Below are 15907 nucleotides of genomic sequence, written 5' to 3'. Positions count from 1 at the left end.
GTGTTATTTTAAGACACTACATTTGTGGTAATTTTTACAGCAGAAATAAAAAATTAATACTTCAAGCACATGGGAGAGTTGAAAATAAAATTGAAGAATTCATTAATATTTACCATAAAAAAACAGTTTATGTTCTATTAGCAGTCAAAAATTGAAGCTTCCACAAGGGATTCTTACTGTTTTTTAAGGACCAGTATGGAATACAAAAACTTATGAATGTAAAAAAATAATCCACTGTCAATCACCTATAAAATTATGTAAATTTTTAGACTTCATTTAGGGGTTACTTACCTGAACCCAAATATATGAACAAAAGAGTTTTTTATGGTAATGTTTGTTGCATCCCTAGTACTTACAGTACATCAAACACAGAGTAGGCAATCAGCAAATATTTGTTGAATGAATAAAAGGACTAATATAAGATTGGCGAATCAAGAGAAATAACCTAATAATTAATTATTATCTGCATTTGTAGAATTCTACAGAAGGTGTCATATATTTAAAACAGTAAAATTCACTCTTCACCACTTTTATCCCTGTAGGAATATAAGTAATAAAGTGAAAAAAAAATGAAATCAAAAGAGCCCCAATGTGCCTTTGAAATATAATCCAGTTTGTTCCCTAATAGATTATCACAGTGGAGACTGAAATAAAAACCCAATAATGAAAATTTAATAACCTAAATACTGGTTGTACTTAGTAAAACATTAATAAGGAGAAAATACAAAAGGAGCTATTTTGAATTTTAAAAAGTTTTCTTATTTTTTAAATAATCCCTGTCACTGTCCAAAACTTCAACATTTCTAGTTTATAATTTGTGGTAAAACTTAGACAAAAGATGTTAAGACAACCTGGTAGTAAAAAATTAAATGCCTTTATTTAAAAACTAATAAATGAAAAAAATTTAGCAATCTAACCTCTAAAGAGACCAGTTCCCTAATTGTGTTTCTCCAATTCTATTCTGGACAAATAATCTTGAATAAAAAAGAGATTTATGTATAGAGAATGCAACAAAATTTTAGTCTAACAAAATTTATGCCTAATTCAAATGTCCAACAATAAAAGAATGGTTAGGAAAATGGATCATATATTTAAACATCATGTACTAAAACATATATAGCACAAAAAAAGTGAGTGTGAAAAAATTTAAACTTGGTTTGATCTTAATTATTTTAAAACATTCATAGAAAAAAAAGTAGAAAGAAATATGCTAAGTTTTTACATATAATTCATGGCGTTATGGATTATTTAATTTTATGTTTTTTACCCTGTTTCTAAAATTTTCAATATTAAATTATTTTATAATCAGAAAAAGCATTTTGTAATGAAAAGGAAAAGTTCTAATGTAAACAATTACTTCCTGATCATTCAGCATTTCAAATGCTATAATCTTATCAATTCCACAAAATCTGAAGGAATGGACTGTTTTAGACCAAATCGAGGAGTTTCCAGTGGCATCAAAGTATGTTTTAGGTTTAATCTGAGGAACAAAATCATCTTAAATAATGAAAGTCAATAATAACTATGAGGAAATTGAGTGCTGATAATAGGTTACAGATAAATATTTTACAAGAGAAAAAGCCTACTATTTTTGGCAAATTACCAGAAATGTCCAATACAGTGAAGTAATGAATTTCCCCAAACAGGAAGTGTAGAAACAAAGGTTAGATGTTGAAGGAAAAGATTATTTTATTTATACAATCACTAATGTTACCTAGTGTTAAGTGTCTGAATTATTATGTATGTATGTAATCACATACTCTGTTTGCAGGTCTTTAGGACATAAATTCCCTAATTTGTAGAACTAATGTGGGTAAAAATTAGTTTTATATATCACTGCAGGTCAAATAAAAAGGAATACATTGGTGGAATTATAACTTACTGTGGTAGCACAATGAATATCTTTCCATACTGTGGCTTCCCTGGAGAGATCAGAGGCTTCAAACAAATTATCAAAAATCACTTCCCCAATCATGTCATGTCTAGAAAATCTGTCAAAATCATACACACCGAAATGTAGTTTTCGGTTGCTTAGTTGATCATATGCTACAGGAAACTGAAAAGTTTCATCAAACACAGGATTTAAAGTTTTTCTGTGCACACGGGTCTGAAATTTCTTTTTCCTATCTGGAAGAAGATACATCTTCACGTAAGGGTCAGAAGTTCCTGTGAAGTCTTTAGCAGGGAGATCTAAGGCTTTGATAATTTTAACAACTAGAAGTTCATTTTCATAATCATACTGGAGGGTGAAGTTAAGCTTCCCACAGGTCTTGACATCTTCTTTCTTGTTGCCCTCAGAGTCAACTGATTTCTGTTTGTAGAGCTCTGGTTTTATTTTCCCAATGCTGGTTGTTGTTTCTCCTCTTTGTAAAATGGGTTCTGTGCCCATGCCAAAATCAACACTGGAAACCTGCATTTGCCTTGGTAGGTGTCTTCTGAAGGAATTGTGTCTGTACACACACACATACACACAAAATCGTTTAAGTAGATCATTTTGATGATAATGTTATATACAGTGGCATATAAACTCTACCCCACACCCAGGATAATGGGAGCATTATATCTACAGCAATAAACAGATGGATACACACACACACACACACACACACACACAAACACACACACGAGTTACTTTTGAAAAACCAGGAATGCAAAATTCAAAGAAAAACTCTCCTAGAATTATAGAAACACCTAAAACACACATTATGTACATTTTTATGAGCTTTTGGTATCTTTATGTACCATAATAAGCACAAAACTTTTAAACACAATTGTAAAGAAAGATGATTACCAAAAAAGTTCAATATTCTACAAAATGTTACCTGGGTGTATCTAGGTGTAAACATTATGTAAACAGATCATTCAGATGGCTGATTTCTTTTCATCTGGATATTTTGGTCTTATGAATTTCCCATTTTAGTGATGACAATATTAAAAAACATAAGTCCACATATTCTTATGCTGTGTTATTTCTAATACTTAAGATAACTAGATGAATGTGTATTTTTCAAAAGAATATATAGTTATGACAGAAAAAAATGAGTACATTTTCCTTTTTTCAACATGGAGTGGGCTTCAGAAACTCTTAAGGATTAAAAGACTGTAGAATTTTAGAGTTTGGGGCTAAATAATAGTTCTTAAAATTCAAACTGAATTTCCTATACTCACTGTTACTATTTATCTCTCCAACATTTCCAGAACATTAGGTATATCAGCTTACTAATGGCTCATAAATGTGACTTGCATTAAGATCTGCTTCTCATAGTTTCTCCATGATTTCTAGCGTGAGCTATGTCAACTTATGTGTTTCCTCAAGGTCTGGTTCCAGGTCTTTTGTTCTTTTCTCTTCTCAATCACTCCATCAGACTAATAATCAGTTTTGGGGCTATAATTACTACCTTTAATCTGGTGATTCCCTAGATATATCTCAGATAGACAAAATCCTAGTTCCATATCTCTTTGTCTCGAAGGGGGACTTCTAAACAAATGTCCTAATTTTGCCCCAAACTCAAGCAAACTAATTATTTTCTCTATTTTGCTTTCAAACCAGTTCACTCTTCCACAATCTCTGACAATAGCTCTAAAATTTTTGTCAGTCACTTATGCTTGGAATCCTGCATTATGCTTGTTTGAATCACTTTTCCTTTATTTCATGGGATTTGCTTAATTTTCTAAGTCCTGTTGATTTTTTGCTTTGAGATATCTCATATAATTGTCCATTCTACTCTATTTCCATTGCTATTTGGTCCATATCCTCATCATCTCATACTTTGCTTTCTATAGGAGCCTTCAGCTTGGCTTTCCTTCTTTCATCTCTCTCTTAAATTCAATGTCTCTCCAGCACTTACTTCAAAATCCTTTATGCTTGTTGTTATACCTTTTTCCACTTGATCATAATTGAAAAATTATCTCTATATAAAGAAACAAACTAGGATAACTTTATCTCAGATGAGGGAATAAGCTCCTAATTAAAACTATACTGAATTTAAGACCCAATATTTTAGTTTCAGTACCTAAGTGAGTATATATGTAAAAGTCTTTACTAAGTTACTTAAAGCTTGAAGTGATCTGTTTCCCCAGATTGATCCTCAGATTGATCCCATTTTAATGCATTGAACATGCTATGAAATGTATTTTGATCCTGAATCTATTCCAGATATACAAGATCAGGGCTTAAATTAGGGTCAGGGAACCATCAGGGAGCATTTAAGAAATAATAAGAATTTAGAAAGGAATACCAGGTAGTATGTGTCGTTGTGAATTATTAAAGAGGTCTAGTATAATCCAGTTAATACATTAAATATTCTTGAGAGATTTAGAATATTTTACTAAACAGTCTAATATTTCTGCCAAAATCACTTTCACTTATGCAACAATTTTAAATTATTTTTTTGTGTGTGAGCAAAAAGCCCCCAAGAAATTAATTCCTTTTTTTAAATAAATTGATCCATAATTTCACCTCCCTAATGCTTTTCAACATAGTAAAATTTAAGCTTCTATCCTCTCCCTAAAAATTCAATAATTTATTTCTTATGCCACTGAATCTAAATGGGCAGCTGTAAAGCCCCTTCTAACAAGAATCAAAAAGCAGTAACATTTTTGTTCTAGTAAGCCAGTGCCCTAATTATAGAGTAAATAGTTCATGTTTTAAGTCACAGTTTAGCTAGTCAGTTAAGAGAAGCTTTAATTATTACAATGTTAAACTATTGCCATGACAACACAGATCCTCTTTATCTTCTTGAATTTTTTTTTCTCTTTTGGAATGAAAGTGGTAAGTGTCTATTTAGTCTCACACAAATACCAACCAATTAAAGTACAGGCCATTTGACTGTTACTGACCCCACTCTTACCCTTCAAACCTAGGAAGGCACCGCATAAGTACTCTTCCAGATGGAGAAGGAAAAACTTTTCCCACCCTACCTGAAACATCTGAGAGTAACTACTAGATATAGTCAATATTATGCCATAGGAATAAAATGTATTAATATGGTAATTTTCAAGTATTTTTTTCACCAACAGATCCTTTCTTTCAAACAAAATCAGAGACCAGAAGTTCAACACGTACGGACAGAGCTGCTTTGGTTAATGTGTGAGTAGAGTCCTGGAATCTCACTGGAAACCATGCCAAGTTTTCCACACTACCCAGGAGAAAGCGCTTGAAGAGCATTACACTGAGATGAGATTTAAAAAATGCTGGACTGAAATCAGACTATAGTTTGGTCCCAGCCTCCCTATGGAGTAACAGCAACTTTGGGCAAGTCACTTCACTTTTTTGATGTGTACTTTCCTCATCCATAAAACCGTCCTTTCATAGTTGTGAAGGTCAAATGAGATATTACAGATAACTTTGAAACCTACCATTTTTCATACTGCTAATAATTATCACTAGAGTTTAGTACACATGGAGCTGAAGGGCAAATGCCATAATGAACTCTCTGGTTCTGACAATCTCAAATCTAGGTTTCCTGTTTGGGGATACAGAGTTGGCACAAAGTCATTCTTGTGTGAGCATGTCCTGGTCTATCACCCTGGACAACAGATTCCCTCTGACTCTCACTTCTCAGCTGCAGCAGTTCTTTCTTCCTTAAGTGGGAAACCTATATCCTCCTACTCTTACTTGCAGTGTCTTTACTAACTATTAAATTTATCTTAGGTACTGCTTGAGAAATAAGAGGTGTGTTTTATTTGTTTATTCAATATATTTACAAGGAGTTCATCTCTCTTTGTTTTAATATTAATAATATTTATATAGGAAACTATCACCATATATTAAAAGTTGTAACCCTGTTTTATAGCTAAGGAGGCTCAAATAATAAGACTAAATTAATTTTCTGGTAAACAAAGTTTTCATCTTTATTTGTTTCCTATTTTTTCCATTCAATTTGAAACAATGACAAGAGTGACTCATTCAGCACAAAAATATCTGAGCATATACCATGCAGGGCACTACATATATGAAGGCAGACTAAGTTGTATAATATACCACAAGGAAGTTTTGAAATTAATTCATTGTCTGATGTCAGCACAATCCTCTATATCTTTAATCTCTTCTTTAAATGTTCTTCTCACATTATTGCTTAGTAGAAGCCTGATTCTTCCCCAAGGACACTGTTTGCTCTGTGCCCCTCTCATGTGGTGGTTGATATTTTTGCGATAATCCTTGTTCCATTGGTCCTAGAAGTGAAGTTTTCCATTCCTCTTGTCCTTCATTACCACATTCACATCATTCTCCCTGAATACACCACTCCAGGCTCTAAAACTCAAGTCAACAGATCATATCCCCATTACCACTTATTGTTAGTCATTTACTAATACTCAAATCACTCCCTTTAAAGTGATTTTAATCACTTGGTTCACTAACTCTCTTTGACAATGTTTTTGCTTCGATTTCTAGCAGTGAACAAGTTTCTTCCAACTACTTGGCCTCTAGGTTCTTTTAATTTCTCTCCTCTAATGATGTTCTGAATTTACCTCAGTTACTACCATGTGCATAGCCAGATTTCGTCATTATTATTAGCTGCAAACTCTCCACAACCCCAATTTCACATATGCTTCTCTCTGAGCAACACCTCTTTCCAGCTCACACCCTCTTATACTCAAATTCAAATAACTTTTCCAACTCACAAGAACCTCCAATACATTGATTCTATCACTATTTCATAATCCCTAGTTCCTTGATGTCACTTTTCCCTCTTTATCCAGTTTCATTTCCATTGTTAATCAATAGAGCTACTCTCACACATACATTCCCAATTCTCTTGTTGCTCTCTACCTTCTTAGTTGCAGGGCAAAACCACAGTCCTGGTTGAATTCAACTTTCCATCATTTCTATACCTGTACCTGTGCAAGTGAATACAACTCGAGAGGAACATAAAAGAACTCGCAATGTTCCATTTTAAATTCATGACCACATTCCTCATTAAACCCTACCACTGAACAGCAAACCATTCTCCCTCTCAATCTGCTAGAATCACAAGACTATTTCACACCTTCTCACCTTTCTTCAAACCTCTAACACCTTCCTCATTCCCAATCTCAATTAATGACCTTACTTCCTATTTCACTAATGAGGTTGAAGCAAAGAGCAGAAATCTTCCACCTCATCAACCCTGTTATCAGCATCTGTATCCATATATTTTACCTTTCTGATATGATTAATTACCCATGCTATTATCTAAAGCCAATCCCTCCACTTGTATATTAAATCCCATTTTCTCTCATGTCACCTCCAAGACTACTCCTCTTTGCTTCCTGCATTATTAATTCTGCCTCTTTGATGTATTATTACCATCAGCACAAGAGGATACTGTTATTTCTGCTATCTTATAGGAACCTTCCATTCACTCTACTTCCTCTCTCTGTACTGCTGTTTCTCTAGCACATTTGAAGCAAAACTCCTTGAAAGAGTTGAGGATAGTACATCCACTGTCCAATTTATCTTCTCCCATTCTATATAAACTCACTCTAACTAGTTTTTCACATACCAATTCTGACATGATAGCTCTTGAAAATGTCAATAATGTCTCCCCGACATTGCTAAACTCAGCGGTCAATCCATGGTCCTCACCCCACTTGACCTTACAATAGTCACCTGACAGTTAATCACTCCTGATTGTTTACATACTCTCTTCACTTGGCTTTCAGGTTATACCCTCCTGGTTTTCCTTCTTTACTAGTCTCGACTTCTCAGTCTACAATGCTGTTCCTGATGTCTTAATATTGGAGTACTTCTGGGATTCATCTCTGGTTTTCTCTTTCTTATCTACACTCACCTCTCTGATGATATCATCTCCTGGCTTTGAACACCATCTCTATGTGGACTCCAAGTTTACGTATGTTTCGCAGATTCTCTCCAGAATTCCAGAGTTATTATCTGGTTGCTTACTCAATTTTTCCACTATGATTTCTAACAAAATCCTTAAACACAACAGTTCCATATCTCCTGTTTTTGGCACCCAAACTCACTCCATTCACAGCCTCATGTTTATCAATTTTATCTTTCCAGATGCTCAGGCCAAAACATGCAGTCATTCTTGACTCCTCTTTTCTTACTCATATGCCCAAGCTAATGTGTCATAGTCCGTTTGTTCTATCTTCAAAGTATATCCTGAATCCAGTCAGGGTATAGATATATGTATCCATCATTAACTACCATCTCCTTGGTCTGAACCAACATCACTTCTGGCCTGGATTACAGCCTCCATAGTGTTCTTTCTGCTTCTATCCTTTGGCCTCCTTCAATGTTTATACCCAAAACAACGGAGTAATCCTTTCAAAACAAGTTAGATCATGGCAGTCCTCTGATTAAAAACTCTCTGGTGGCTTTGCATGTTACTCAGAGTAAAAGCCAAAAGTGGTTTGGGTCCTACTACCTCTCTGATTTTTCTCCTAGCATTCTCCACCTGGTTCTCTCTGCTACACCTACACTGACTTCCTTGCTATGGTTGGGACACAAAAGGCAGATTCCACCTTCAGGACATCTGCAGTGGTTGCCTCCTCCACAAGGAAAGTTCTCCACAAACACCAGCATGGACCACCCTTCCATCTCCTCATTCAGACCTATCAACCCCTTTATTTTGCACTATTATTTTCTACAGAACTTATTATCTTCTAAAACATCATGTAACTGACTTAGTTATGTTGTTTGGTTCCTCTCCACAAGAATGCAGGTAGGGAATTTTGAGTTTTGTTCCCTAATGTGTATCAAACGTCTAGAAAAATGCCTGGCACATAACAAGTGTTCTATAAATACTGTTGAATAAATAAGTCAAAAATTTTCCCTGAAGAATTTAGCCATATATCTAACAATCCAATCATAATAAAAGCTGTTTCGAGAAAAAACTGGTTTTCTTCTCAATTATGCAATGTAATGCTTAAAATTAATTTAAGTAACTTATCTTTATTCTATTCAAAGAATTGACAGGAAACTTGTTTTTAATAGTAATTAAGGAAATGAATGTTCTTATTCTGTAAATACTTGTCCCTTGGCCTTTCACCATGTTAAAAAAAAGTTTACAAATCATAACAAGAGATGATAAGCAATTACTTTTGATCCAGCATATATTTAAAGGAATAGAGTATGAAGTAATTAGGTTGGTAGTTTTTGATCTACAAATAAAGTTCTGAGAACATATTTTATATTAAAGAAAAGAAGTAATATAAAATGAAGCCTAAATTAAAAAAAACTCACAATAACTACTTGTCAGAATAATAAATCCAAGAATATTTTGTTTGGTATTGCTAGGTCCCTATAAGGTCTTTTGACCTTAATTATGTATTCTAGCTCTAAATTTCTATGCTCAATTTGTCATTTAGGCCTTCACTTACTTGGAAGTATGTTGCTGGCTATCATGAGCCTCTCTCCTAGAGAGGTCAGCTAGGATTTGAAGAAAAATGTTGTAGTCCTCCAACTGAGTTGACCTACCACCCTGGGTCCCTCCTGTTCCTCCACATCTCCTTGAGCATACTGTAAAGTGTGTATTGAAATCACTTGTTTCAGATGTACCTTCCATCCCCAACCCTTCTACTAGTAGTCTTTATAATAGTATAACTAAATATTATTAATCTTTTCATGAATTTCATAATAAACACATGCTGGGATTCAAGAAGTGTCTGTTGGAGTTTGTATGAAATACTTTACTACAAGATTCTTGTGACTAATAAAAGTCAACTTCCCAAGAATTATTTGTACTATGAAGAAGAAGGTCCTAATCAATTTATAATTAGTGCTTGTAAAGAGGAGATAATATTTATCAGTGCCAGAAAACAAACTGTCCAAGTTTGAATACATTTTATAAGGTTTTATCTCTGACCTTGGATCAAAGAGCCACCCCATTTCAGAAGTTAGTTTATATACCAAATACATATGTTTCATAGTGGAGATTATTTAACCACCTCAAGCACTGCACGGCATGTTTTATGAACTTTTATTTCAAGGAGTTAAATCTCAGGTTCTCTATTGTTCTGGCCAAGCACTGCTTCTTGATATCCTAGCTGGTTAAATACCATTTAAATTCTTCCTTTGTGTAACATCTTGTCTTCCACTCCTTACAGTATCTTGGACTGAAAATTGCAATTTTTGCTATCTTTTGAGAGGGACTTAACTTTTTAAAAAATCTCAAAGAAAACTATGCACTCTAGTATTACATATTTTTATGTAATTCTTCATTTCTCTTTTAACAATCTACATCGAGTGCTCTTTCTGACTTTATGTGTGATGATATTAAGAATTACTTTTCTAAGCAACCATAGCTAATTGTAAATCCATCAGCACATATGAGTCAATGATTTCTTTCCATGTCATGCTTTTGTTCATGTTCAAATGGATCTGTCACTAGGTTTCCAAATTATTTTCAGTAGGTACTTAGAATCCTCTCTAACAGTGGCTAACCTACATAATTTCTCATCCTCAACAAATATTTTGCTGCTTACAATTCACCTCATTTCACACTATTAATGAATGCACATTCACTAATTAATTAGTGAATGCACACTATTAATGAATGAGGAATTGGTCCTCATACTCATCCTTGGGAGTATACCATCATTAACCTTCTCCTAATATTAGCACTGTTTATCTCACCATCTGATGCTGTCTTTAAAGGAGCAAAGTGGAGAGATCATCAGTCAATCCAAATCATTCACTTGATGCTTATTATGCACCTACCCAGTGAAGAAATTAGGAGCACATTAAAGTGGGTTATACAGACTTGTTCTTTGAGAAATTAACATCTCAGGTCTGGCACACAGCTAGAGTTCAACATTAAGAAAATAAATAATTGCTAGACTGTAGCTATGGCTTTAAAGGACAATAGCTTATAACTGGACAGAAAAAGATGCATTTTCCTTAAAGATCTTATAGTAGATAAAAAAGAGTTTATCATTCTAGACAAGGGAAGCAGCATAAGCAAAAGCACAGAGGCAGAGAGTTGAGGTCTACAGGAGGATGATAAAAAGACCAAGCACCCTTCTAACTGGCAACCATGAAAGATCCATTTGGATAGATAAAATGAAGTCATCAAATTCATTTACTGATTTTTTAAAATTCAACAAATATACCCTGAGTTCCTACAGTTCTTTGTCTAGATATCAAGATCAGTACAGAAATAAAATTGGCAGGTTTTCTGCCTAAGAAGGCAGTGTAGAGCTATATGTGTGGGGCAGTATGGACTCAAAATGTTATAAGATTTTTATCATGCCTGAACTACTATATTACTTTCAAAATAGATGCCTTTTTCTATGGTCTGTCCTACAAACTGTTGTCAAATTAATTTTCCTAAAACACAGCTCTTTATCCAAGGGACTCTTTTGCTGCAAATATTTTTGACAGGACAGACCTTGAACAATTTTGGCCATGATTCCAAGGCCTCCTCAGACTTTAATTCCAGCTGACTTTATCTTCCATTATTCCTCCACTGACATCTATTTTCTGATCAAGGCAACGTACCTGCTGTTTTCATGATAAGATTTGCTGTTCTGTGTCTTTTCACATAAAATATTTCCATCTGGAATGCATACCCTTTTCCAATTGTCTTTATGTGAATTCCTAGTTTCCTTTGGTCTCAGTTTAATGGGACTTCATGCCTCAGCTAAAAATGATTTTTCTAATTATCTTAATTCCACATTCTCCACCACATAGTTTGCACTTGTAGTTCCTTATATTGAAGTTGGTATCTTATCTCTCTGCATTATGTTGAGGAGTTTTTTCCAGTTCACTAGAGTTTGCAGAGTGGACAGAATACGTAGAATACACTGACTATACCTAAAAGTTATATCTGCTGACTGTATCTACTGAGTAAGGCTATTGGATGAATCAACAGTCAATCAAGACAGATGTGAGAATAATGTTAATAATAAGAAAAACACAGACGTCTGTTGGGTTGTTTGGCTGCCAGCAGGTTGATGGGGCTGAATGTCCGGGTATTTGAAAAGGAAGATGAGAACTTGGGAAATGTGGCAGTTTCCAGCAATGCTGTTAACTAATCAAGATGCTGCTTAAGAATAGTGACAAATAAAACTTGAGAGGATATGTCATCTATTGTCTGAGCCAAATAAAATGGAGTCCCAACACCAGACTAGAGCTGGGATATATTAATAAGGTGAGGAAACCAAGCATTAAAGTTAAATTTACTGTGTGTGCGTGTGTGAGTGGTGGGGTGGTGGGCAGGGGGCGGTTCTGATGAAAAGTTAGCATTTGAGCAGAATAATCTGATTTATAATGATGTGCCCTGGATCTCTCTGTCTGCGTAATAAACTCAGCAATTTCCCCTTCCTTTCTATATAAAGGTAATTTTTAGTATGATGAAGTAATTATATAGATGAGGGGTTTTGAGAACTAGGAATAATCAAGTTTTCTACAAGGAATTCATTCCAAGGCCAAACAGATTAAACTCATGACTCTTGTTATTCATGATAAGCACATAAGCACATAACCACATTTCTAACTGAGCAGAATGAGCAGGAAGTGGCCCTCATTCTCCAACCTCCAAACTACCTGTCCGCAGCAGACTTTAACCATCTTTGGTTGCAAAAATCCATATTCCCTTGGCTTTAACTCTTAAAACATGTTCCATCAATCTGGATAAATCTGAATTCTAACTTTCACCAGCTTCATGGCTTTAGGCAATTTAAAAAATCTCTCTGGGCTTCAGTTAACGCACAAGTAATGGGGATAATTAATAATACTTACTTCATACAGGCTGGCAGAGGATTATCAGGAAGGATGCCTGGCATAGTGACTAAATTGCAGGCACTCAAAAACAACACTTTTTTTTCTTCCTTCTTCAGCCACTCATAAACAAGGAAATTCAAAGAGGTCAATGAAATTATATCAAAGTTCTAGCAGAACTATGAATTTGTACTCCACTTTTTCTCTTAAGAAAATATGAGATGTACATGTACAATCCAATTTTTAAGATTGAGAGAAAAGTTTTTTTTTCTGATTTCTTCAATTTCATGTAATAACTGAGAAATCCAGGGCTAAAATGACCTGTTGTCATTCCCTATTGCATTTCATTTCTAGAAACCAATTCTGCAACCAAAACCAAGTCTTCACACATGTGTTCTCAGTATGTATTCTTTCATTCTCCCCTAGCTAGGGATAATCAGATAAGCTGTATGCTTACATTCAGCAGATAATATTTTGGAGATAGTACTTCATTTTTCTGAGGTTTCCAAAAAAAAATCTGCACAAAGAAAGGCAAGCTATTTTCATAGCTTACCTCAATTTGTCTTCATTAATTGAGTGTCCTTATGTAGGGTGCATTTATCAACTAAAAGAGTTGAATAATTCTGAATACTAAGTTGATATATTGTCAAAGCCATTATCAATATTTTTAAAAAATGTTTTGTAGGTTAATTGATCATTTTTACCCTGAAATTTCTGGGTATGTTAAGGCTTTATTAAATACCATAGTTGGCCACAGTTTTCAGTTCTGATAGTAACGACAATCAAGTAACCAACCACATGAGATAATTTTGAAGCAGTTTTTCCTATAAATATAAAGAAGTGACATATGGGATAATTATTTTATAGTTAAATATCCATAAATAAATTTAAATGAATGTATACTGGATTATAAAAATGAGCCCAAATGCAGTGCTCAGGAAAACTTGTCAACATAATAACTAAATATGAGGCATACCTTGGTTATAAAATTTAAATAGCTCAGAAAAGTATAAGACCTCCATCCATCCTCCTTACCCCAAAGTTTCTCATCCCCGAAGTAACAATTATTCTTACTCATCCCTCTGGAATTTATTTCAGAAAGAAGACAAGTTATTTATAGATACAATCCTTTTTTATTTTATAAAAGATATATTGAATATTCTTTCAATCCTAGTAGCAAGCATGACCCATGAAGTTTTTCAACTTGATAGATTTCCAAACCCACAAAAAGTATGTCATGTCAGAAAGATTGGATGCATCTTTGATTTAGAGAAGTAGGAAGGTAAGATTAGGAAGTCAATCAGTTAGCAGATAACAGCACTCACCCCCATTGCTATTGATTTTTACCCTGTCCTAGTGTAAAACTAGTTGCTACTTCTGGGAATCAGAGAAACACTGCTACTAACATGTTTTTCATGTTAAAGATTGAAGACCATGCTTAGTAGAAAAAATGTTTTTTCACAAGAATCTTTTTCCCTTTACAGTTAACACAATTCAATACACACCACAGCAAATTATTTTCCTTCAAGCAAACTTCTGCTGATTTTTCCAGGATGAGTTAAAATGCACTTCCTTAAAATGTATCTCCTTAAGGAGATCTCCCTCTTCCTTCCTTTCATGTACACGCCTTGCTATGCTCGATATTCACCAAAGCTCTTGTGGAACTTACCATACTCTCACCAGTATAAGAGTTTGGTCTATGTGAGCTCAAATAAGCAATGAAATTTTCCAGCAGTTTATGGGGTAGGTGCTAAACAACTGTAGACGAAACATTAGTCTCTGTTACTCAGTTTTGACTGTGAACTTGTGGATGATTTCATGAAACGCATTGCAAATGGCTGTTTTCTTGATATTTATTGGTTGTTTTAAACTAAATTGAAAGACTGCAAATAGCAATGATCAAACAATGATATTTCAAAGGAAAAAGTCAATAAATAATAATCTCGGGCTTCCCTTGTGGCACAGTTGAGAGTCCGCCTGCCGATGCAGGGGACATGGGTTCGTGCCCCCGGTCTGGGAGGATCCCACGTGCCACGGAGCGGCTGGGCCCGTGAGCCATGGCCGCTGAGCTTGCGCGTCCGGAGCCTGTACTCCGCAACGCGAGAGGCCACAGCAGTGAGAGGCCCGTGTACCGCAAAAAAAAAAAATGATTTTAAAATCATTTTAAAATCATCAATTAGATGATTTTAATGAGAGCTCAAATTCCAGTAAGCCCCTTTCATGGTACTGCTCTCTGTTTGGCTTCTTTGTCCTTAATTTCTCTCTCTTCATCCCTATTTATTCTGTCCTGCCAATTCCCTCCTTATTCTATTATCTGTTTCCTGTGTCTTTCTCATTCTCCTGTTTGTCTTTTCTTTTCTCCTTTCCCACCTCAGTTTTTCTCTTAGAAAATCACATACAACACACACACACACACACACAATAGTTTTATATATTTGATCTTTCCTTACCGGGATGAAGATGTAGGCTCAGTAGTTTGTCTTTGCACACGTGCGTGTTTAATTAAATGTTCTGTTAAAGCAGTTTGGACTTCTGCTGTGATATCAGGGGAAGTGTGGCTGATTTTTATTGCAGGTTCAATAGGTTTTAGTGCTGGTTCTCCATTTTCTTTAACCTCTTTTTTCTCTTCAGTCTCAAAAACTTCAGTGGGAGCACTTGACATGCTCTGTGGAAGGGTACTGACATTGGAAGTCACAGGTTTGCTCTTCCAGCAAGGCCAGCACAACTTCCAGAAGACAAAAAGTGAAACAACCAACAAGGCCAGGCCACAAAAGCTGACAACAACTGCTAACAGGCTGACTGAAATATCTGGAAAAAATTACAATGTAAAGAAATATTAAGTCATTGACAGCATATGTAATAGGGCAGCAACAGTGGGATAATTTGATATTATGGTTATTATTAATAGTTTGCTGATTTAGAGTTTCAAAAATTTACTTTTAAGTATCTTTGTAGGGAGGAAATATTAATAATTATGTTTGGAAATTCTCAAAGGAGACAAAAATTTATTTCCCAGAAAGTTTCCAATTGTATACAAGAAAAGCATATGTGCATATCATTTCCAAGTATAGTACAAACGTTCCAAGAGTTTGCAAAATGAAGGTTAACTACATGCAACCTGCCTTGAAGTCATGAAGCTTAAGATGCTCTGAAACTGTATACAACTAGAAAGGCTTCTGTTTGCTTCATGTTGGATCTAAAGATGCAACCTTCTTACTCTCTAAGCAGGTAATGTTAAAT

At 34.7% G+C, this 15907-nt stretch overlaps 1 protein-coding gene across 1 annotated transcript in view; it reads right to left on the bottom strand.

The window, feature by feature from the left end:
• Positions 1-15907, bottom strand: part of SYT10 (synaptotagmin 10) — a 77887-nt gene that overhangs the window by 39659 nt on the left and 22321 nt on the right. The window contains exons 2-3 of the mRNA XM_024764157.1: positions 15118-15475; positions 1883-2450 (exon numbers count right to left, since the gene is read on the bottom strand). Of these exons, the coding sequence (XP_024619925.1) occupies positions 1883-2450; positions 15118-15475 (926 nt within the window). The remainder of the gene's footprint in view (positions 1-1882; positions 2451-15117; positions 15476-15907) is intronic.

The sequence above is a fragment of the Neophocaena asiaeorientalis genome, unplaced genomic scaffold (assembly GCF_003031525.2).
Source record: "Neophocaena asiaeorientalis asiaeorientalis breed wild unplaced genomic scaffold, Neophocaena_asiaeorientalis_V1.1 scaffold329, whole genome shotgun sequence".
Lineage (NCBI taxonomy): Eukaryota > Metazoa > Chordata > Mammalia > Artiodactyla > Phocoenidae > Neophocaena > Neophocaena asiaeorientalis.
This window is presented reverse-complemented; position numbering and strand designations above follow the sequence as displayed.